Source organism: Canis lupus, chromosome 18 (assembly GCF_003254725.2).
Source record: "Canis lupus dingo isolate Sandy chromosome 18, ASM325472v2, whole genome shotgun sequence".
Lineage (NCBI taxonomy): Eukaryota > Metazoa > Chordata > Mammalia > Carnivora > Canidae > Canis > Canis lupus.
Genome location: NC_064260.1, coordinates 41,817,430 through 41,842,968, shown reverse-complemented (window position 1 = coordinate 41,842,968; position 25,539 = coordinate 41,817,430). Strand labels below are relative to the sequence as shown.

At 39.1% G+C, this 25,539-nt stretch overlaps 1 protein-coding gene across 2 annotated transcripts in view; it reads right to left on the bottom strand.

The window, feature by feature from the left end:
• FNBP4 (formin binding protein 4) overlaps positions 1–25,539 on the bottom strand; it is a 46,018-nt gene that overhangs the window by 16,703 nt on the left and 3,776 nt on the right. For both annotated transcript variants that reach the window (XM_025452181.3, XM_025452180.3), the window contains exons 3-12: positions 22,029–22,165; positions 21,491–21,677; positions 17,827–17,974; positions 17,562–17,682; positions 15,530–15,871; positions 14,399–14,609; positions 9,050–9,171; positions 7,358–7,462; positions 5,331–5,464; positions 4,134–4,321 (exon numbers count right to left, since the gene is read on the bottom strand). In XM_025452181.3, the coding sequence (XP_025307966.1) occupies positions 4,134–4,321; positions 5,331–5,464; positions 7,358–7,462; positions 9,050–9,171; positions 14,399–14,609; positions 15,530–15,871; positions 17,562–17,682; positions 17,827–17,974; positions 21,491–21,677; positions 22,029–22,165 (1,695 nt within the window). The remainder of the gene's footprint in view (positions 1–4,133; positions 4,322–5,330; positions 5,465–7,357; positions 7,463–9,049; positions 9,172–14,398; positions 14,610–15,529; positions 15,872–17,561; positions 17,683–17,826; positions 17,975–21,490; positions 21,678–22,028; positions 22,166–25,539) is intronic.

The window sequence follows — 25,539 nt, the reverse complement described above, 5'->3', positions numbered from 1 at the left end:
CTGAAAAGAAAGTACCAGAAAACAGGAATGTAGTTTTCCAGCTAAAAAGACTTCAAATGCCTCATTAAACTTTTATATTTGGTCATATCTAATATGAATTTGCACACTAACTTTTAGACAAATAAAGTCTAGGTATGACCAGGCAGTCTATTACATAATAATAGAACATCAAGATTACATAAATAATAAATAACGAGAAGATAATAAATAACGAGGATTAATAACAAACTTCCTCCTACTAAACTTTCAACAGCATTTGGTAGGTAATAAAGTTGAATTTTACGTATTCTCATCTGGAAAGATAATGCAATGGATATAGTCAGGATAGTAATTTGTTGCTATGCAAAGCAACTCAAGGAAATACAGATTTCAAGGTTAATAATGTGGTTTACAACCTCCAGCAAAGATAATGAGAATTAAACTTTGTGTAAATAGGAGATAAACTAGACTTGACAAATTTGGCAGCAAATAGGAAGCATTTTTGGTTAATATTTGAGTCCCATACTAAGTTTGCTGAAAACACAAAAGCTGTGTCTTAATAATTATCTTCTTTATCTTAAACGTAAAGAACTTAAGAAATCTCCATCTGAATATCCACAGATGTCCTATTACATGATGCTTCTCTTGGTTTCTCAATATAACCTATTTGGTATATTTTGCCATTTAAGAGAACACTTAAGCCTGAAGTCCAAGGAGAGATTAAAAGTAAACACAGCTTGGGCAGCCTGGGTGGCTTAGAGGTTTAGTACCACCTTCGGCCCAGGGACCCGGGATCGAGTCCCATGTCGGGCTCCCTGCATGGAGCCTGCTTCTCCCTCTGCCTGTGTCTCTGCCCTTCTCTCTCTCTCTCTCTCTCTCTCTCTCTGTGTCTCTCATAAATAAGTAAAATCTTAAAAAGTAAACAGCTTTTATTTTTTATGCTAATAAATTTGAAAACTACAGACTTAGAATAGTGTGGGGACATATTTTTGAGCTCTTCAAGAACCTACTTTTTCTATGCATCTTTGTTTCTATTTGTAGGCAGGCTTCCTTTATTGGTTTCCAATATTTCTCCAGAGAAAATTTTTGCTTAGTATTTTGAACCAAGAGGCCAGTTTAGCAATTTAAGGGATTATACAAAAAATAATTCCACAGACTTTTGAAAAGAAGCGAAGTTTAACCTAAGTGACAAAATCTAACAAGAGAGATGTATTAGATATCTTCAAATCTCACTTGTCTTTAGAGACAGGACATTAATGAACAAGTTATTAAAAATGAACGGAACTTGGAAGCTTCCTAGTTCCCCATAACATAGTAACTTTTCTTCTTTAAAATATGGTTTTAGGGATCCCTGGGTGGCGCAGCGGTTTGGCGCCTGCCTTTGGCCCAGGGCGCAATCCTGGAGGCCCGGGATCGAATCCCACATCGGGCTCCCGGTGCATGTCTCCCTCTGCCTGTGTCTCTGCCTCTCTCTCTCTCTGTGACTGTCATAAATAAATAAATAAAAAAAAATTAAAAAAAAAAATATGGTTTTAACCATTGCTGGGATGACAAACAGATCATATTTTAAAAACTTTACAGGCTTAAAATAGCCATCAGAAATGCTCTTAAATCCCAAAGACCTTAGTACGAGATTTGGGTTTTATTTAAATCAAGTTTATCAAATTTTAGTGTCTCTCATTAAAGAGTCTTAAGAAAAAAAAAAAAAAAGAGTCTTAAGAATATAAGCAAATGTATCAGTGGCTTTTTCCTACAGCACAATTAGTTTTGTTTTAATCAGTTATGTCTCCAAGTCTTCCCTTTACCAGACAGTACCCAACTGTGTTTGTTATTAATAAAAACAAAAAACTTGGCTCTAAGGTGTTCACAGAACATGTAAGAGTTGGTAATTCTAGACTATTCAGCTCAGTAACATACAAGGGACATGAAGCAGTGGTCAGGAGTAAAATCGACCACCCAGCACTACCATCAAGCCTCTCTTCAATTTACTAACTACTCTAAAGCAAACAAATCATAAAACCAACTTATTAGACGCATTTATCACTACTACCAAAAGAATGAGGAAAATAATAAAGGAAATCTCTTTGTGAAAATGTTGAAATACCCTAGAACTTTAGAAAATATATTTCTGAAATATGAAGTAGAATGAAATCACCCTTTTGCTATGTGCAAAATCACTGCAGCCAATGTAGGTTTTTATTTACTCATCTGGTAATTACCCCTAGGCTATTAAGAAATTAAGATAAGAAATTAACAAAATCATTTGGTAACCTATCAATTTCATTTGGCACATTACCAACTTCTTGATTGTATTCAGTTGGGTCCCTGATCCCAAAGTATTATTTTTGATAAATAGAAGACAAAAGAATTCAGCTCTTCACACATTACCAACAAATTCCATGTCTTTATCTTCAAAGGTTTATTACTTTAAAAGCCAAACCACAGACTCTTGCTTTATCTGCCATCATTTTTAACAAACAGCCACTAGTTTTTTAGATCAGAAAGGTTGCTAATCATAGTCTTTACTATGCTTCACTCTTCACTTATTTCTGTCATTCCAAGAATGGTAGATTGGGGGTGGGGGAAGCGCATCTTCTTCACTAATGGGGAAATCAAGCCACTTCTCTTTAGAAGATCTCTCAGATTCTCAAAATAACTGAGGAGCTATGAAAGCTTTTCATATGTATGTAATGAAACTAAAGACTATGAGAACTTTAAATGGGTTGAGAGCCATCCTGATTGTTTTATACTGGATTACTGTTGGCAATTTGCACCCATTTCTCTGAAATAATGGTCAGTTTCATACCATTTCTTCAGAACATTTTGATTTGTAGCAAACCATGTCTTATTAAGACTAGTGGAGTGATGAGAAAATGCTCTGCATCACTTGCCATCAGGGAAATACAAATCAAAACTACAATGAGATACCACCTCACACCAGTGAGAATGGGGAAAATTAACAAGGCAGGAAACAACAAATGTTGGAGAGGATGCGGAGAAAAGGGAACCCTCTTACACTGTTGGTGGGAATGTGAACTGGTGCAGCCACTCTGGAAAACTGTGTGGAGGTTCCTCAAAGAGTTAAAAATAGACCTGCCCTACGACCCAGCAATTGCACTGTTGGGGATTTACCCCAAAGATACAAATGCAATGAAACGCCGGGACACCTGCACCCCGATGTTTCTAGCAGCAATGGCCACGATAGCCAAACTGTGGAAGGAGCCTCGGTGTCCAACGAAAGATGAATGGATAAAGAAGATGTGGTTTATGTATACAATGGAATATTACTCAGCTATTAGAAATGACAAATACCCACCATTTGCTTCAACGTGGATGGAACTGGAGGGTATTATGCTGAGTGAAGTAAGTCAGTCAGAGAAGGACAAACATTATATGTTCTCATTCTTTTGGGGAATATAAATAATAGTGAAAGGGAAAAGAAGGGAAGGGGGAAGAAATGTGTGGGAAATATCAGAAAGGGAGACAGAACGTAAAGACTGCTAACTCTGGGAAACGAACTAGGGGTGGTAGAAGGGGAGGAGGGCGGGGGGTGGGAGTGAATGGGTGACAGGCACTGGGTGTTATTCTGTATGTTAGTAAATTGAACACCAATAAAAAAAAAAAAAAAAAGACTAGTGGAGTGAAAAATGAGGTTGAAATATCAACAGTTTTCTGTAGACAGGCAGAATAAATCTCCCATTATCATTCCACATAAATACTGACAATTCAGTTACTAATTCCTTAATATTAACTACCATTTATTAGTGGATACACAGCCTTGTCTGTGGAATGAGACTGGTTATAGGACAATCGTTTTGTTAAGATCTAACTGGCTTTATTAAATGATTCAGGAATTGGAAAGCATCCCACCTAGCAAGTAGATGGGAGCATGCATGAGACACTCTTAAAATCAAAATATACTGGCTCATCATTTCAGGTTTTACCAAAGTCTGATATTAATAGTGTGATTTCCAAGCAGTCACTGTCTTAGTTTTCTTCCCTATTAACTCTTACAATTTTATGGCCACTATTTTTTAACCAGAAATGTTATTATGATTTGAATTATTTTCTCCTTTTATGGTATCAACTAATACAAGTCTTTTTTTCCCTTCAAAATTATTTCTCTCCAATTAATACAGGGTAAATTGTCCCACCTGTGGAATTCTCAGAGGATTCTGCAGAATTTGAATCAGTGCCAGTTTTGTCTTTCAAGGTCTGTTTAGGAAGAGTCTCGTCTCTACTTTCTTGTGCTTGGCTTTCTTCCTCCTCCTCCTCACCATCTGGAAACTCCCACTGAGACTCGCCCGACTGTTCGTTTACATAGAAATATCGTCTATGATCCCTAAATTACAAGAAAGAAAACACATGTTTTAAGACCCATTCTCCTACAAAGACACTTCCATTTGGTCCTGTCCCAGGACAGCAGTCTGCTCTCACAGGGACGAACCTCTTCTTAATGGACTGCTATTCACAAAGGCAACAAAGAGCTTTGACAATTGAGGATGAAGAACCAAGGATAATTCAAAGCTATTTGCACTGCCAGCAGCTCTGTGAATACAGCCCTGAGCCCTCTCATTCCAACAGATGACTTAGAAAACACCTCTCACACTTTTTTCTTTCTTTTTCTTTCTTTCTTTTTTTTTTTTTTTGCCAATGCTTAACAGGGTTTCAAGTTTCATTAACGAAGGGACTCAATCTCCTAGAACACTAATTTCCCTTCCAAAGAAGAGAACAACGAAGTTTGCGAAAGGTGACTCTTCCCCTCTTGGACCGTGGAATTCACATTTCATACTCTTGATATCAAACACAGTGAAAGCTAAAGAGAGGGAGAGGATCTGGGAGCTGAAAAATAAAAGAGCAAAGATTTCAAATAACGAAAAAAAAAAAATCAAGAAAAGCCAAATATAAAAAGAAATGTTTTCATCTGACCTGCTGGCAGAAGATAGTAATCTTGTTCTTCATTCACATCTTCAGGCACGAAGCTTTCCTTAACTTCACCGAGGTTAATCAGGAGTAGTTGCTTCCAGAGGTCCTGTAAAGCGCACAGAGCTCTCGCATGCGCTTAACCCCCAAGCCCGCCCTACTCCGTGCAACAACACTCTGGAGAGTAAAAACCAGCTTTGTCCATCTTGGGAAAAAATCCGTTACATGGAACACTTTAAACATTGCTTTTTGTTTCTCCATGGCTGGCCCAGACTCTGTAAGTGCTTGCGGTGCTTTGCCTGCCTGGCACCGCTAACTGCAGCTGCTCTCAGTCTCCAGACAGGCTGTCATGTCGTCAGGTGGTGGTGATCACAAATCATGTCTGAGATGTCAAAGGTGAAAGGTGAAAAGGGGAGAAGAGTGCGTACCTGTCCCAGTGGCAGGACCAGCCTTTAGGAGTGGCGTTTATTTCATACTGTTTTAGTTGTTCTGCTGCATCCTGAAGTTTTCGTTTAAGGTAGTTTCCATTAAGAGCCCCTTCCCTCCAGTCCGCAATCCGAGTCTAGAATCAACAAATGGAGAAGTTAAAGGCTTATTGTCAGGAAGCAGAAGTAAAAGGGACATGTTTTCTGGTCCATGACCATATTGCTGGATTCTCACAAGGACAACAGACCAAAAAAAGAAGAAAGCTGCTCTTCATTTCATAAAAAATCTTGTTTGCTCTGTAGAGTCCTAAAAAAGGTGACTGGACTATAGTACATTTTTATACTGCCAACTCTCCAGTATCTAAAAATGAGTAGCAGTTTTGTTTATCCCTTGGTCTATATTAATTCCTTAGCAATTTTACCTTTGTTTGGTAGATAGTTCAGCCAGTTCAGTAATGTGATTCATAAAAAACAAAGATTCAAAAAAAACCCCCAAAACCCAAAGGTTCAGTCCTTAAGGAAGTCAGCTTCCTATGGGAACTGTTCCTTACTGAATCCTATCCTGCCACGTTATGAACTATGCAAACTACAAATAGGACTCAGAACTTTTCTCCTTAAAAAGATTTATAACCCTATAGCACTTATAAAGTCTTTCAACATTACATGGCCTCATCTGATCACTATCAATAGAATTTTGTTAGAAAACAGGTCCATATTAAAATACATCCCATTCTCTGTTGGTGGAGCATGTGACTCTTGATCTCAGGGTCTTGAATTTGAGCCCCACAATGGGCATAAAGCTTACATTAAAACAGAAAACAAAACAAAACAAAAACACACTTTTTTAAAGATTTTATGAGACAGCTCACACGCATGCACAAGCAAGAGACAGGGATAAGACCTGATATGCTGAGCACAAAGCCCGACATGAGGCTCAATCTTGCCACCCTGAGATCAGGATCTGAACTGAAATCAAGCGTTAGATGCTTAACCAACTGAGCCAACCCCCAATTTTTTTAAAAAAAGACTTTATTTACTTGAGCAAGGGAATACAAGAGAGAGTTAATGTGAGAGAGCATGCAAGCACATGAACAGGGCGGAAGGCAACAGAAGAGGGAAAAGCAGACTCGTTAAGCAGGGAGCCTAATGCAGGGCTCAATCCCAGGAGCCTGGGATCATGACCAGAGCCAAAGGCAGATACTTTTTTAAAAAAGATTTATTTATTTATTTATTTATTTATTTATTTATTTGGGGGGGGGGGGGCTGAGACACAGGCAGAGGAAGCAGGCTCCATGCAGGAACCCTGACGCGGAACTCGATCCCAGGTCCCCAGCTAAACTTCTGCGCCACCCGGGATGCCCCAAAGGCAGATACTTATTCAACTAAACCCAGGTGCCCCTCAAAAAAATTTTTAACAACAAAAAAATGTCTATTTTTAAAAACATTTATTCATGAGAGACACATACAGAGAGAGGTGGAGACATGGCAGGAAAGGAGCAGGCTCCATGCAGGGAGCCCGATGTGGGATTTTATCCTGGGATCTCAGGATCACGCCCTGGGCTGAAGGCAGACGCTCGACCGCTGAGTCACCAAGGTGTCCCCAATATATGCCTATTGAAGGTAGTATCACCACACATAAAACCTCAGTATCTATCTTCATTATTACATTTTGCTAATAGTTTTATTTCCTGGGTTGGTGGTTCAAATATGCGTCGTTAAAAAATTAATTAACTAATTAAGTAATTAATTTATTTATTTAGATTTTATTTATTTACTCATGATAGACAAAGCGACAGAGAGAAGCAGAGAAACAGGCAGAAGGAGAAGCAGGCTCCATGCCGGAGCCCAACGCAGGACTTGATCCCAGGTCTCCAGGATCAGGCCCAGGGCGGAAGGCAGCGCTAAACCGCTAAGCCACCCAGGGATCCAATGTTAAAAATTTAAATTTAGGATTAAAACGCATAAGACAAATGCCTCACAAATACAGCATTTTACTCAAATACCAATTATACCAAAAACGGCTAAATTACCTCAGTCTGTAGAAGCAGCACATGAAAGTTGGAGATGGATTGTCTATTAATGCCTAGGAATTCAAATTTACTTGTCAGGGTATTTGCCAGTTCTCCAATCTGAAACTGTAATGTAGGAAAGAAAAAGAGGAAGAAATAAAATTGAATCAGCAATGTATTTTTTTTTTTTAAAGACTTTATTCATGAGAGACGAGAGAGAGAGAGAGGCAGAGATGCAGGCAGAGGGAGAAGCAGGCTCCATGCAGGGAGCCCGACGTGGGACTCAATCCTGGGACTGCAGGATCACACCCTGGGCCGAAGGCAGGCACTTACCCACTGAGCCATGCAGGTATCCTGAGCAATATTCTTTGTATTATGTAAAATGTTTAATTTATTCTTAAATATGCTTAAAAAAATGGGTCTGCCTAGAAACAGCCTTTCTTAAACAGCTGCATATAAACAGTTATGTACAGAAGATTCTAGTTTAAATGAATTCACATAACAAGTGACAAATGACAAGTCTAGAGAAATTAAATGCATATGTACTCTGAGACAACACAGGATTCAACAGGTGTAAACAGATATTAAATGACACAACTCCTGATAGTATCCAAATTATCATTTATCCATTACTAATTGCTTACACTAGCTACACACTGAACAAAATTAATTCTCCCAGTCCCTTTCACATGGTTATACACTAGCCAGTGACTGGATAAACTCTTTCAGGTCAAAAGAATGTGTTAAAATGGTTTTTACAACAGACCATCCTTTTTTTTTTTTTTTTTTCAGACCATCCTTAAATAGCCACATACTATGTGATCCCATTCTCATGATATTAGGCTTGAAATAAAATCAGAACCAAATTTGCCCTTGTGTAAGGACAAATAGTTCAGAAAGGAATTAAACTTGTAACTTTGTTTCTTTAGTACATCCAAACTAGAGAAAGCCTATTTGATAAGCTGTTATTGCTTTCCAATGAAGGCTTAACTTTTAAGAAAGCAATTAAGACATTTAAAATTTATCTATAGATTATTTCTCTACAACAAGTCAGTCTTATAATTTAATGTTTCAGCGTGACCTATGACCTTTTCAACTAACTACATAAATGATTTATATATGGAGAGAAGTAAAGATCACTCTTACTACTTGCTAATAAAGAATGTACTTTAATGGTTACCCCCATTTAAAAGTATTTGCTCTAAAAAAAAATAAAAATAAATAAAATAAAATAAAATAAAATAAAATAAAATAAAAGTATTTGCTGGGGTGCCTGGGTGGCTGAAGCACCTTTTTTTTTTTAAAGATTTATTTATTTATTTATTTATTATAGACAGAGAAAGAGAGAGAGAGAGAGAGAGAGAGAGAGAGAGAGAGAGAGAGAGGCGCGCAGAGACACAGGAGGAGGGAGAAGCAGGCTCCATGCCGGGAGCCTGACGTGGGAGTCGATCCCGGGACTCCAGGATCACACCCTGGGCCAAAGGCAGGCGCTAAACCGCTGAGCCACCCAGGGATCCCTGAAGCACCTGTCTTACATTCATTCAGGTCATCATCTCAGGGTTCTGGAATTTGGTCCTGCATCGGGCGTCCCCTGTTGAACAGGGAGCCTGCTTTTCCCTCTCTCTCTGCTACTCCCCCTGCTTCTACTCACTCTAATAAACAAAATCTTTTTAAAAATTTTAAAAAATTGTCAAGCTGTATTAATATACATACTTTCAAATCCTGTTCTTCTTCTTTAGGTGCTGTTTGTACTTTTGTCTTTTCTGGAGATTCTTCTGCTTCCATCTCTTTGTCTGAATTCTCGTCTATTTTTTCTGAAGTGTCAGCACCTATTACTATAAAAGAAACCATGTGAAATTAAATCAAAAGGACAAATACATAGCACCCCATATATATATTTTCTTATCCCTGTAGCACATATCTGAAAAAAGTTCTTAGGTCTTTTTCCTATGCTTGTGGTTTTCCTTATTCAAGAAACCCTAATGACTTACCTACCATCTTTATAAAGCCAAAATACTTTAACCTTTATAATCATCTTTCTTAAAATGTCTTTAACATTTAATTCATTTTACTACTGCAGTCTCTGCTTTCCCTTTCTGCCTCATCTGTTTATCCTTTCTAATCCTCTATTCCAGAATACCATTGATTCAATTACTTTTCAAAGCTACGTATCAAACCTAGGATATAAGGGTTCTTTATGAATTGGGTTTTGGAAAAAAAAAAAAAAAAAGCTTTCAGAACAGAGGAACATTAATTTCAAACAACCTAATAACCTCCTTTCTGAACTGATTAAGGCTTGCAGACAGTTTTTTTTCTTGTTTTTTTTAGATTTATTTATTCATGAGAGACACACAGAGAGAGGCAGAAACATAGGCAGAGGGAGAAGCAGGCTCTCTGTGGGGAGTCCAATGTGGAACTCGATCCCAAGCCCCGGGATCATGACCTGAGCCAAAGGCAGATGCACAACCACTGAGCCACCCAGGTGCCCTTGCAGACAGTCTTTATTGGACACACTTACTCTTCTGATTGGTGATGTCTACTGGAGTAAAATATATGAACTGTGTTATCTGCTTACCACTGCTTACCAAACTAATTCACATATACAATGTAAGATCATTCTGTCATGAAGTTTTCAGTCATTAAAAAAAACAACAACAACAGGGGATCCCTGGGTGGCTCAGGGGTTTGGTGCCTGCCTTTGGCCCATGGCGCGATCCTGGAGTCCCGGGATCGAGTCCCGCGTCGGGCTCCCGGCATGGAGCCTGCTTCTCCCTCCTCCTGTGTTCTTTCTCTATCATGAATAAATAAATAAATCTTTAAAAACAAACAAACAAACAAACAAACAAACAAACCAGGGGTGTCTGGGTGGCACATGGTACAGGTCATGATCCCGCAGATACTAGGACCAGGCCCTGCAAGGCTCCCTGCTCAGCAGGGGTCTGTTTCTCCCTTACTCTTTCCCTGTCTTCCTTATTTGTGTTCTTTCTTTAAAATAAATAAATAAAATAACCACATTTAAGTTTTTTCTGGACTCTGGTTAATCTTAGATCTAAAGAAGTAACGTGTTTTTAACGTCACTTTCAACAGCTTTTATTAGCCTAAAAGTTTATATCCTAAGTATTTAACCTCATCATATAATGGCCTTGCTTTTTATCATTAATAATCCTTCTGCGTTTTCAAATTGGAACCAACTCCTTCTCTCTTCCATTTATTAGTTTATAATTCATTTGCATATTAAAGATCTTACATTTGGTGGCAGGTATAAGAATTTAACAATTTATAGCACCACTAGAGCTCTAAGACTAGAATATATATACATATTTTTTTATGTACATATTTTTAAAAGATTTTATTATTTATCTGAAAGAAAGAGTGTGTGTGCATGTGCAGGCAGAAGGAGAGAAAGAGAAGCAGACTCCCCATCGAGCAGGGACCTAAACATGGGGCTTGATCCCAGGACCCCAGGATCACTACCTAAGCCAGTTAGATGCCCTACCAATTGAGCCACACAGGCATCCCTAAAATTAGAATATTTTAGAGGGTAATTAGATCTATCAAAATGTATATACCCCTTGACCTAGCAATGTATCTTTAGGAATCTGTACTATAACACTAAAATCTACATAAAGATATATATACACCAGCACGTTTATTAGAGCTTTGTTTTAATCATTAAATATCATAAGAAATACAACCAACAAAGTGAGCACTCAAGTAACTGCAACCCAGCTTAACAGAAGACTATCACTGCCACTTCTTAAGTTCCCAATGCCTCTGCCATGTCCACAACAGACATCATCTCTACCTCAATGGTGTAAGTACCTTCCTTTAGTTTCATCATGGATAGATCTTTAAGCACAGTATTTTTGTCCGTTTTCCAACTTACTTTTTAATCTAAACTTTAAGGGCTTTTTTTTTAAGATTTTATTTATTTATTCATGAGAGATATAGAAGCAGAGACACACATAGGGAAAAGCAGGCTTCCTGCAGGAAGCCCAACACGGGACTTGATCCCGGGACCCCAGGATCTTACCCTGAGCCGAAGGCAGCCACTCAACTGCTGAGCCACCCAGGCGTCCCTAAGATTTTATATATTTATTCATAAGAGAGACAGACAGAGGCAGAGACATAGGCAGAGGGAGAAGCCGTTCCGTACAGGAAGCCCAATGTGGGACTCAATCCCAGTACTCTGGGGCAGCCCCGGTGGCACAGGGGTTTAGTGCCGCCTGTGGCCCGGGGTGTGATCCTGGAGACCCGGGATCGAGTCCCATATTGGGCTTCCTGCATGGAACCTGCTTCTCCCTCTGCCTGTGTCTGTGCCTCTCTCCTCGCTCTCTCTGAATGAATGAATAAATAAATCTTTAAAAAAAAAAAAAAAAATCCCAGCACTCTGGGATCACACCCTGAGCCAAAGGGAGACGCTCAATCGCTGAGCCGAGCCACCCAGGCGTCCCAATTTTCCAACTTATATACAGGAAATATTAACATGTTCTCCTGTAGTTTTTTAAATTCAACACTATTGTTTCTTAGATTCATGTTAATATATTAACTGTAGATCATCCATATTTCACTGCCATTTAGTATTCAATTTCAAGAATACACTAGAATTTATCCATTCTATCTTGGACATTTGAATGGCCTTGTACATATTGCTGGAAAATACAAATACAATATTGTTAACAGTGAAACCTGGACATAACTTAAATGTCCATGAATGGAGAATAGTTAAATGAAAATATCTATACCCTCAAAACTATAGAACACTTCTGAAAGAAATTGAGGAAGACACAAAGAGATGGAAAAATATTCCATGCTCATGGATTGGCAGAATTAATATTGTGAAAATGTCAATGTTACCCAGGGCAATATACACGTTTAATGCAATCTCTATCAAAATACCATGGACTTTCTTCAGAGAGTTAGAACAAATTATTTTAAGATTTGTGTGGAATCAGAAAAGACCCCGAATAGCCAGGGGAATTTTAAAAAAGAAAACCGTATCTGGGGGCATCACAATGCCAGATTTCAGGTTGTACTACAAAGCTGTGGTCATCAAGACAGTGTGGTACTGGCACAAAAACAGACACATAGATCAGTGGAACAGAATAGAGAATCCAGAAGTGGACCCTGAACTTTATGGGCAACTAATATTCGATAAAGGAGGAAAGACTATCCATTGGAAGAAAGACAGTCTCTTCAATAAATGGTGCTGGGAAAATTGGACATCCACATGCAGAAGAATGAAACTAGACCACTCTCTTTCACCATACACAAAGATAAACTCAAAATGGATGAAAGATCTAAATGTGAGACAAGATTCCATCAAAATCCTAGAGAAGAACACAGGCAACACCCTTTTTGAACTAGGCCATAGTAACTTCTTGCAAGATACATCCACGAAGGCAAAAGAAACAAAAGCAAAAATGAACTATTGGGACTTCATCAAGATAAGAAGCTTTTGCACAGCAAAGGATACAGTCAACAAAACTCAAAGACAACCTACAGAATGGGAGAAGATATTTGCAAATGACATATCAGATAAAGGGCTAGTTTCCAAGATCTATAAAGAACTTATTAAACTCAACACCAAAGAAACAAACAATCCAATCATGAAATGGGCAAAAGACATGAACAGAAATCTCACAGAGGAAGACATAGACATGGCCAACATGCATATGAGAAAATGTTCTGCATCACTTGCCATCAGGGAAATACAAATCAAAACTACAATGAGATACCACCTCACACCAGTGAGAATGGGGAAAATTAACAAGGCAGGAAACAACAAATGTTGGAGAGGATGCGGAGAAAAGGGAACCCTCTTACACTGTTGGTGGGAATGTGAACTGGTGCAGCCACTCTGGAAAACTGTGTGGAGGTTCCTCAAAGAGTTAAAAATAGACCTGCCCTACGACCCAGCAATTGCACTGTTGGGGATTTACCTCAAAGATACAAATGCAATGAAACGCCGGGACACCTGCACCCCGATGTTTCTAGCAGCAATGGCCACGATAGCCAAACTGTGGAAGGAGCCTCGGTGTCCAACGAAAGATGAATGGATAAAGAAGATGTGGTTTATGTATACAATGGAATATTACTCAGCTATTAGAAATGACAAATACCCACCATTTGCTTCAACGTGGATGGAACTGGAGGGTATTATGCTGAGTGAAGTAAGTCAGTCAGAGAAGGACAAACATTATATGTTCTCATTCATTTGGGGAATATAAATAATAGTGAAAGGGAATATAAGGGAAGGGAGAAGAAATGTGTGGGAAATATCAGAAAGGGATACAGAACGTAAAGACTGCTAACTCTGGGAAACGAACTAGGGGTGGTAGAAGGGGAGGAGGGCGGGGGGTGGGAGTGAATGGGTGACGGGCACTGGGTGTTATTCTGTATGTTAGTAAATTGAACACCAATAAAAAATAAATTAAAAATAAATAAATAAATAAATAAATAAATATTTTTGGATTAATCATCAAAAAAAAAAAAAAAAAAGAGAAAATATCTATACCACAGAATAATTTTAAATGCTTTAAGTGAAAAAAGTATGTCCCCTAACAATCCATGTGGTTCATCTGTGGCAAAAAATTACATATGCACATGTGTACACTATACATACATACACGACTAGAAAATGAATATAGAGGGAAAGGTTCTAGAAGGATATAGGTAGGTAAAGGACAGCAAAAATAGACCTCAGGGGTAGGGAATAAGAATAGGGAAAAGATTAAGGGAGACTTTTAGATTTCTACTTCGTATTATATATTGTGATTGAAAAAAATTTCAGGGCAGCCCTGGTGGCTCAGTGGTTTAGCGCCGCCTTCAGCCCAAGGTATGATCCTGGAGACCTGGGATCGAGTCCCACGTCAGGCTCCCTGCATGGAGCTTGCTTCTCCCTCTCTTTCTGTGTGTCTCATGAATAAATAAAAATCTTTAAAAAAATAAAAGGCTCAAAGTGTTATCTCCTCCTTTTTGCTAAAGAGGGAACCAAAGAAGGGTAAAGATTTCCCTTTTGTATCTTTCAACTCTGAAAGTTTAATGTAACACATGTATTACCAGTTTCTCCATTTTCTGGAGTCTCCCGTCCAGTTTTGCTAGAACTCCGGCTCGTAGATTCTGGACTTGTAGCTCGAACAAACATCTTCCATTTCCCCCTTTTAGACATAAGTCTACGCATTCCATCCTGAGATGCTGGCTGGCTGATGTCAGAACATGGACTAGACCCTGACACACTACCATCTCCTTCCTCCAAGGCTCGTAACTCTGCCTGTGATGGACATGACAACAAAGTTGGAGTGTCATTAACTGTTTATCAACATTTAAGAATTTGTGAGTACCAAGAATGAGAACCATGTGTTACAAGAATTAAATTCTTTTGAGGATAGAAATATTTCTTAATACATTTTTCCATGAGAGCCAAGCATTATATGCTTGTATTTTATTACTCAGTAAGTTTACTCATGATTGTAGTTAACAATTATCAATTTGAAGGGGATAGATTCTAAGGGATAGGTTCTAGAGATCCACTGAGACAAATTTTCCAATACATGAACACAATAGATAAAGTCTAGCTTAGCTTGTCCCTCTCCATAGCTTAAAATTTTTCAAAAGGGGGAAAGCTTCAAGATATTGCTGTCATAACACCTGTTAAGATTTTGCTCATACTCAAAGTAGCAGATGAAACTGTTTCAAGAAAAGTCAGGACAGAAAATAAGTAAAAATCAACCTCTCAATCAGGAAAGTTTCCTGTGGACCATCTTTTTTGAAAGGGAAGCACATGAAACTACTGGTTCCTCTTAATTTTACAAAGCCCATGTAGTAACTTTGCAAACAATGCCATGGATGATCACTGGAAGTCAATCTATACTTTATTGTGTTAAAAACCAAGTTATCACCAAGAATTTACAATGCTCATTTGTTAAGAAACTAAATAAAAGATACGTTACTCACTGTATCCAGCTATCTTTAAATCAGAGCAATATGAGTATTTATTAGTTGTCAACTATCAAAAGCATCATCAGGAACCAAAAGAACTACAGCTTCATAATTTAAGTTTTTATCGTGTAAGCTTAAACCTATCTAGAAAAAAAGGTTAAGGAAAACATACCAATAATAGTAATACACTGAGCACAATGATACCAGAGTGTAACAGTACTGAGGGGAGAAAAAGCATTTTAAAATACTTACTTTTTTTCTTTCCAAAACAAGCTCCAGCTCAAGGGTATCTTGTTCCTCTTCTTCTTCACTTTCTCCAGATTGAACAACACTGCAAAGATCCTCCTGAGAAGGGTCTTCCATGTTGTCTAATGTAATTTCCTGTGGCTTTACTATTGTTGCTGCTTCTTCTACTGTTGTACTGGTTTCTTTCACTTCTGAAACTGGCTCTGCTTCTTTACAAATTACTTTTCTTCTCCATCTTTCTTCTTCCTCTTTTATTCCCTCAGGCAACAAAGGAGCAAGCAGTGATGCTGCCACCCCTTTCTTCTCCTCCTCACTATTTGAGAGAGCCTGAATTCCTTCATTTACTTCCTATGAAAATTAAAATAATCTCATTTATTAAAACAAAACAAAATCTCACCCAAGTATATATCCAATTGTTCATGCCAGAAATGACGATTTTTCAATCACTGGATATTCTTAAAAACCACTAACTCCCAAAAGGTCAGTACATATATTTGTACCATTCTCTTCACATGAACGTATCATGAACACTGTTTACTTTAGAAAGTACTATTGGACTAGAACCTACTTCTGGATGGGATTCATACATATCCTCCCCTCTATTCTCCAAATCTAAAGGCAGGTTAGCAGAAGCAGAATTTAGGGACACGTAGGTGGCTCAGTGGTTGAGCGTCTGCCTTCAGCTCAGGACGTGATCCTCCGGTCCAGTATCAAGTGCCGCATCAGACTCCTTGCAGGAAGCCTGCTTCTCCCTCTGCCTGTCTCTGCCTCTCTTTGTCTTTCATGAATAAATAAAATCATAGAAAAAAAAAGCAGAATTTAAATAATTAAGATCTGGGGATCCCTGGGTGGCTCAGCGGTTTGGTGCCTGCCTTTGGTCCAGGGTGAGATCCTGGAGTCCTGGGATCAAGTCCCGAATCAGACTCCCTGCATGGAGCCTGCTTCTCTTTCTGCCTGTGTCTCTGCCCTGCTCGCTCTCTCTCTCATGAATAAATAAATAAAATCTTTAATAAATAAGATCTGAGTTTTGTCAATTCAACATATGACTGGATAAATAGCCACCCTCTGTATAATGACAGAAATGCTAGAAAGGTGATTTAGAGGAAAGGGAAATAATTCTAAAATGAAATGTGATTATACTTAAAAGCACCCATTTCCTCCTTTGGGTAATACTTAGTCTACCTCCCTCCTAGAGTTGCAAAGACCAAATTATTCTAAAAATATGTATGTATAGGTTTATTTTTAAGTAAACTCCACACCCAACGTGGGGCTTACACTCACAATCCTGAGATAAAGAGTTGCATGCTCTATCAACTTGAGCCAGTCAAGCACCCCCTGAAAGTACTATTCTGAACTGGAGAAGGAAATGGGAAGCCTTGCCTGCTTGGCTGCTCACACATCTTTCAAATGACCCAATGAGCATGGCACCCTAAGGTTCCAAAAAAACCACTGAACTGGATGGATAACTGTCATAAATGCTACACATTAAATATAAACATTAGATTAAATAAAGCTTTGGGATCCCTGGGTGGCGCAGCGGTTTGGTGCCGGCCTTTGGCCCAGGGCGCGATCCTGGAGACCCGGGATCGAATCCCACGTCAGGCTCCCGGTGCATGGAGCCTGCTTCTCCCTCTGCCTATGTCTCTGCCTTTCTCTCTCTCTCTGACTATCATAAATAAATAAAAATAAAAAAAATAAAAATAAAAAAAATAAAGCTTTAAAAAACGGCATTTATTCTATTTTTCATAGCTGGTTGTAAAATATTAACAGAAGGGTTTTTGTATTTAAGATTTTATTTATTTATTCATGAGAGACATGGAGAGAGGCAGAGTGACACAGGCAGAGGGAGAAGCAGGCTCCATGCAGGAAGCCCGATGTGGGACTCGATCCCAGGACCCCAGGATCATGCCCTGGGCCAAAGGCAGATGCTTAACAGCTGAGCCACCCAGGGGCCCAATAGAAGATTTCTATACCTGTGCCAGTGTAACAAATTCTTTAGATTTGAAATAAGCAAATGAAATAAGTTGGTAAAACTAACCTTTTTAACTTCTCGCTTTGCTATCACTGGTCCACTTTTACTACTGGAAACAGAAATGTTTTTCTCTTTAGTATACACGTCTGTATTAACCACAAAATTAGCTTCAGCACCTGTTACAGAACTAAAAACAAACAAAAAATATGTATATATGTACACACACACATATATATACACATACACTTAACAAGACAAACAGAGGCAAATATTATCAACAAAAGAGAAGACTCTAACTTCCAAGTAATTTATGTTTCAAGTCTATTCTTACCTGGGCTGGTAATGTTGTAATCCCTGTACCTGGGTGGCAAGATACTGGGGTAACTCCCAAGTCACTTCATTCGTTTGTGTGTTCCAATAATAATAGCATCCTGTGTTCTCATCCCAGACTTCCTGCCAATCTCCCATCTCAATTCCAACTATAAGAAAATAAAACAAATTTTAAAAACACTTAAAAAGGACAAATTTCTCATCAACAAAACTAAAGAACCACCTACTGAATGGGGGAAGATATTTGATAAATGGTTAATACCTAAAATACAACTTGACGGGATGAGCACTGGGTGTTATTCTGTATATTGGTAAATTGAACACCCAATAAAAAATAAATTTATTATTAAAAAAAAAAATACCCAAAATACAAGGCAGCCTGGGTAGCTCAGCGATTTAGTGCCACCTTCAGCCCGGGGCGTGATCCTGGAGACCCGGGATCGGGTCCCATTTCAGGCTCCCTGCATGGAGCCTGCTTCTCCCTCTGTGTCTTTGCCTGTGTGTGTGTGTGTGTGTGTCTGTGTCTCATGAATAAGTAAATAAACATTTTTCTAAAAATTGGAAAAAAAGAAAAAAATACCCAAATACATAAAAAAAACTTACACAACCACCAAAAAAAATCCAATTAAAAATGACATACAAGGGGATCCCTGGGTGGCGCAGCGGTTTGGCGCCTGCCTTTGGCCCAGGGCGCGATCCTGGAGACCCGGGATCGAATCCCACATCAGGCTCCCGGTGCATGGAGCCTGCTTCTCCCTCTGCCTATGTCTCTGCGCCTCTCTCTCTCTCTCTCTCTGTGACTATCATAAAAAAAAAAAAAAAAAAAAAAAGACATACAGGGATCCCTGGGTGGCGCAGCGGTTTGGCGCCTGCCTTTGGCCCAGGGCGTGATCCTGGAGACCCGGGATCGAATCCCACATCGGGCTCCTGGTGCATGGAGCCTGCTTCTCCCTCTGCCTGTGTCTCTGCCTCTCTCTCTCTCTGTGACTTAAATAAATAAATAATAAATAAAATATTAAAAAAAAAAATGACATACAAATGGCTGACACATAAAAGATGATCAACACCACTCATCATCAGGGAAATGCAAATCAAAACTACTAGATATTATCCCATATCTGTCAGAATGGCTAAAATCAAAAACAGAAGAAACAACAGATGTTGGTGAGGATGTGGAGAAAAAAGAACCCTCTTGCACTGTTGGTAGGAATGCAAAGTGGCACAGCCACTATGGGAAATAGTATGGAGATTCCTCAAAAAATTTAAAATATAATTTCCGATCCAGAATCACACTACTGGTTATTTATCCAAAGCATATGAAAACACTAGTTTGAAAGGATCATATACACCCCTATGTTTATAGCAGCACTACTTATGATAGCTAAATTATGGAAACAGCCCAAGGATCCATCAATAGATAAAGACATTTATATATATACACATACACACACACACACACCCAATGGAATATTATTCAGACAAAAAAAGAATGAAATTTTGCTATTTATGGGATGCCTGGGTGGCTCAACAGTCAAGCATCTGCCTTCGGCGCAAGGAGTGATCCTGGAGTCCCAAGATCAAGTCTCATATCAGGCTCCCTGCACAGAGCCTGCTTCCCCCTCTGCCTATGTCACTGCCTCTCTCTCTCTCCATCTCTCATGAATAAATAAAATCTTAAAAAAAATTTTTTTTTTTTTTTGCTATTTACAACAACAGACAGTAGAGAGTATAATGCTAAGCAAAGTTCAGTCAGAGAAAAACAAATACCATATGATTTCACTCCTGTGGAAGTTAAGAAACAAGTGAGCAAAGGGGAAGAAAAAAACAAAAAGACAGACCGAGAAAAAGACTCTTAACTATAGAGAACAAACTGATTGTTACCAGAGGGTAGGTAGGTATGGGTAAAATAGGTAATAGGGATTAAGAAATGCACTTATGAGCATGGAATAAGGACAGTATTGCTGAATCACTATATTGTAGACCTAATACTAATACAGCACTGTATATTAACTATACTGGAATTAAAATTAAAAGTGACTCTTTTCCTCCCCAGCTGCTTGAACCTCGGCTGCCATCATGAACACTGTAACTATCCGGACTAGGAAGTTCATGACCATCCGACTGCTTCAGGGGAAACAGATGATCATTGCTGTTCTTCACCCCGGGAAGGCAATAGTACCTAAGCAAGAAATTCGGGAAAAAACAGCCAAAACGTACAAGACCACACCAGATGTCATATTTGTATTTGGATTCAGAACCCATTATGCTGGTGGCAAGATAACTGACTTTGGCATGACTTATGATTCCTTGGATTATGCAAAGAAAAATGAACCCAAACGTAGACTTGCAAGACATGGCCTGTATAAGAAGAAAAAGACTTCAAGAAAACCGCAAAGAGGGATCCCTGGGTGGCGCAGCGGGTTAGCGCCTGCCTTTGGCCCAGGGCGCGATCCTGGAGACCCGGGATCGAATCCCACGTCGGGCTCCCGGTGCATGGAGCCTGCTTCTCCCTCTGCCTGTGTCTCTGCCTTTCTCTCTCTCTCTCTATCATAAATAAATAAAAATTAAAAAAAAAAAAAAACCGCAAAGAACGCAAAAACAGAATGAAGAAAGTGAGGGGGACGGCAAAAGCCAACGTTGGTGCTGGCAAAAAGTGAGCTGGAGATTGGACAACAGGAGGAGTAAGGATTCTGCAGTGGCTTTATCTGTGGTGATTGTGCAGATTTTTTGTGAGAGGACTAATAAACTAAGAACGTTAAAAAAAATAAAAATAAATTAAAAATAAATTAAAAGTGGAAAAAAAAAAAGCACAAATTTCAGATAATTCTGACCTCCTATCCCAAGTCAGCTCAAAGCTGTAACAATCTAACACAGGGTTCCTCCGTAACACTGTTAACTTTTGAGCTAGGGATGCCTGGGTGGCTCAGTGGTTGAGCGTCTACCTTTGGCCCAGGGCATGATCCTGGAGTCCTGGGATTGAGTCTCACATTGGGCTCCCTGCATGGAGCCTGCTTCTCCCTCTGCCTGTCTCTCTCTCTCTCTCTCTGTGTCTCTCATGAATAAATTAAATCTTAAAAAAAAAAAAAAAAAAGATTGAGGCTGGATAGTTCTTGTGGTGGGGGCAGTCCTATGTAGTGTTTAGCATCCCAGATTCTACCCACTAGATGCATTAACAATTTGCCACCCCCTGTTGTGACAACCAAAAATGTCCTCAGACATTGGCAAATGTCCCCTGGGGATCAACTCCTTCTCAAATCATCTTTGCACACATGGCTCAAAAAAGCAGTTTGATAGTCCAAAAATATATTTTCAATGCTCCCCTCCCCAATTTCTAAAACAATGGCTTTTACTATTCACTTGACCTAACTCCAACTGGTGAAAAGGGCAATTTTTTTTCTTTTTTGCAATTATTTTTCAAAAGATACAATTATTATCCTAGTAATTCTCAGAGAAAACTCCTCCTTATCTTTCAAATAGTGTATTTAATAGGCCAGAATCCTAAAGTCTCAAGCTAAAGGATACAAGCTTTCATCTTTGGGAATCTCAATGCCGCCTACAACACCTTTAAAGATGGCACTTTAGATTTCTTAAAAAAACAAAAAATTAAAAATCAAAAAATCAAAGGATAAAAAAATAAGTAAATAAAATCAAAGGATTAAACTTACCTCCTGCTAGTGAGCACTGAGTATCATATTGCCACCCTGCTGTTTGAGTTGAGTCTGTTCCATTTGAAGTAGTAGAAGAAAGGGCAGATGTTGTGGATTCCTTTGGCTCTGGTCGAGGTGGAGTTGGAGGTGGAGCAGAAGCTCCTATAGAAGATGCAGGCTGAGGAGCTGTTATAGCATCAATCTCCTTTAGAATGAAAACATTAACAGATGCATTAATAACCTCAAAACCAGAAAACAGGAAATGACAATCACCATTAAAAAAAAAAATTCTACGTGATCAGTTCTCAACTTTTTGAATCAAAACTCTCATCTTCCAATTACATAAAACCTCCCAAACCCTTTAATTATCCATTTTCCCCCTCTGTTTACAAGCTTTACAAAAAGAGAAGAGAGCAGTGGGGAGGACTAAGGAAGAGAGATGGAAAGGGAAAAGAAGGGAGAGGGAGACATTGAGACTGAGAAAAGTAGGCTAACCACCTGGGATCCAGGTCCCAAAGTGGCTTCAGTAACTAAAAATCCAAAAAGCACCACTAACCGCTAGGAAGTTGGCCAATGTACTATCAATATCAGCTGACTGGTTTCCATTCGCCTCTTTAGACTGTGCTGGTTTTTCTGAAACATCACTCTCATCATCATCACTGTCAGCATATGCACCAAGTAAGCACAGACCTCCTAGAAATAAAATGGTAAACAACATCCTTAACAACAATGCCAGTATGCCCCAGAAGTACTCCAAAAAAAAAAAAAAAAAAGACATGGTTCTTCAGAGATTTCATTTTTTTTTAAAGAGAATTTATTTTTATTTATTTTTTTTAAAGCTTTTATTTATTTATTCATGAGAGACCCACAGAGAGAGGCAGAGACACAGGCAGAGGGAGAAGAAGGCTCCATGCAGGGAGCCCAACGTGGGACTTGATCCTGGGTCTCTAGGATCGCACCCCGGGCTGAAGGTAGCGCTAAACCACTGAGCCACCCGGGCTGCCCAGAGATTACATTTACTACAGATTAGAATACAACCTCAAAATTAATCATCACTGAACTACCAGAAAGATATACATTACATTATGCATTTAGAGCTAATAAAATCATCCACATAGCCGCTTGACATCCTTCTCAAAATACACACTCAATTTCAATTAGCCTCATACTCTGTCAAAAATAGCACATAGTAGGGGATCCCTGGGTGGCTCAAAGGTTTAGCACCGCCTTTGGCCCAGGGCATGATCCTGAAGACCTAGGATCGGGTCCCACATCAGGTTCTCTGCATGGAGCCTGCTTCTCCCTCTGCCTGTGTCTCTGCCTCTCTCTCTGTGTCCCTCATGAATAAATAAATAAAAGCTTTAATTAAAAAAATAAACTTAAAAACAATAAGTAAAATCTTTAAAAAAAAGCACATAGTAAATCGTGATTTTAGAATTTGTTGCTTTATCTGCCCATCTCAAACAAGCAATTAGGGTTTAGTAGATGAAAACAATGAGTTTTTAAAAAAAATTTTAAGGTTTTATTTATTAAAGAGAGAGCAAGAGCACAAGCAGGGTGAGGGGCAGGGGGACAGAGTGAGTAGCAGACTCCCCACATAGCATGGAGCCTGATGGGCTCCATCTCACAACCCTGAGATCATGACCTAGGCCAAAGTCAAACACTTAATAGACTGAGTTACCCAGGCACCCAGAAACAGAAATTTTTAAAATTAAAATCATTCTGAATGATTTCAAACAAGAAGCATCAAATCATAATAGAATTCAAAGTGCTAGAACCAAAACAGACAACAAAAATCCAGCTAGAACCAATCATCAATGTCTTCCTTAAACTCAAGAGGTATCAGGTATGGCCTCTGTAATGCTGTGCTATGTATGTTATTTCTTTTTGTACCACCTGTGGCACAATTAAGCAAGCACCTATGCTCTTTTTATAGATCATTTTATTATAATAGGTACATTAAATGTTAAACTCCAGCTAAGCTTTCAGCTATCAATAAGACTAAATTTCCCAGTGCTTTGTATCATTCTATGTTCTCAATAAGTATTTGGCAAATGAACAGATTTATCAGGAAGTAGATAAAATCCAGTTTTATCATAATTCCATAGATCAATTCATGGGATCACTTAGAAATAAACATAAATTGCTTCATATAGTAGTTCACATTCATTGCTTCAGTCATTTAAATCCTGCCTTCATTAGTTTTAGTATGTAATTAAATCCTTACACTAAAATACTAATTTCTAAAATATTTAAAACTGATTAGAAAAAAATGATTAGGAAGATTTTTTTTTAATTTTTATTTATTTATGATAGTCACAAAGAGAGAGGAGAGAGAGGGGCAGAGGCATAGGCAGAGGGAGAAGCAGGCTCCATGCACCGGGAGCCTGGGCCAAAGGCAGGCGCTAAACCGCTGCGCCACCCAGGGATCCCGATTAGGAAGATTTTTAAGTGGACATCTGACAGTGTTCCACTTTTCCGGTTACCAAATATTTTATTTCTCATCATTTTGGGGTACGTCAGTCAACTTTTCTGATTTTCTGAACAAGAGATAATAATAGCCTTGTAAGAGTAGTAATACAAAAAGAGGCCTTTCTGGGATCCCTGGGTGGCTCAGTGGTTTAGTGCCACCTTTGGCCCAGGGCGTGATCCTGGAGTCCCAGGATCAAGTCCCACGGCTCCCAGCATGGAGCCTGTTTCTCCCTCTGCCTCTCTCTCATGAATAAATAAAATCTTAAAAAAAAAAAAAAAAAAGAGAGAGAGAGAGAGAGACCCTTCTGTATGAAAAAAATCTGCACTTTAGTATTAACACTGATTTTTTTTTGGGGGGGGGGGTAAGGTTGGGGGAAGGAAGAAAGGATGGGAAATTTGTATTTTTACATAAAAACACTTCTTACAGGGCAGCCAGAGTGGCTCAGAGGTTTACTGCTGCCTTCAGCCCGGGGCCTGATCCTGGAGACCTGGGACTGAGTCGGGCTCCCCACATGGAGCCTGCCCCTGCCTCTCTCTCTCTCTCTCTCATAAAGAAATAAAATTAAAAAAAAAAAAAAAAAAAAAAACCCTTCTTACAGATGATCATGTATGTAATCATCTGAATCACTAGCCTTAATCCTACATCCTTTGGTAAAAGGTTGCAACCAGGTGAGCTGCATGGAATTTTGATTACAAAATTCCCCAAGCAGGGTAACTTCCCATGCTTAAAGTTGATCTAACAGTCAATAGGTTTAGCCAAGGCTCCACCTATTCCTTTTTTGCTGTTTAAAGATCTTACTTTAGGGGCACCTATGGCTCAGTCAGTTGGTTTGATTAAGTGTTGGCCTTTGGCTCAGGATGGAGCTGTCAGGGCTCCCTGCTCAGCAGTCTGCTTCTCCCTCTTCCCCCTCCCCACTGCTCATTCTTGCTTGCAAGCTCGCTCTGTCTCTCTCTCTCAAAAAAAATAAATAAGGGCAGCCCCACTGGCGCAGCGGTTTAGCGCCACCTGCAGCCCAGGGCGTGATCCTGGCAACCGGGAACCGAGTCCCACATCGGACTCCCCGCATGGTGCCTGCTTCTCCCTCTGCCTGTGTCTCTGCCTCTCTCTCTAGCTGTGTCTCTATGAATAAATAAATAAAATCTTTAAAAAAAAAAAAAGATAAGATCTTAAAAATAGAAAAAAAAAGATTTTACTTTATTTGACAAAGAGAACATGCGTGTATATACACAAGCAGGGGAATGGCAGAGAGAGGGAGAAGCAGACTTCCTCCCTGATTGGGGAGCCCAACAAAAGAGGTCAATCCCAGGACCCTGAAATCATGACCTGAAGCACCCCAGATGCTTAACTAACTGACCCACCCAGGCTCCCCTCAATTATTCCTTTTTTCTTCACCTCAGAGCTTTTCACAGTACACACATCAAACCACTTACAAGCTAATAACAATGAGTATTAAATAGCAAAGTAAATGAAAATGATTAAACATAGTATTTTGGAGAAATAGGCATATTTAATATTGTAGAGACAACATAAATTATTTAAGAATAATCTGATCACATATACCAAGAGCCACAAACCTCTTCAAATTTCTTAATAA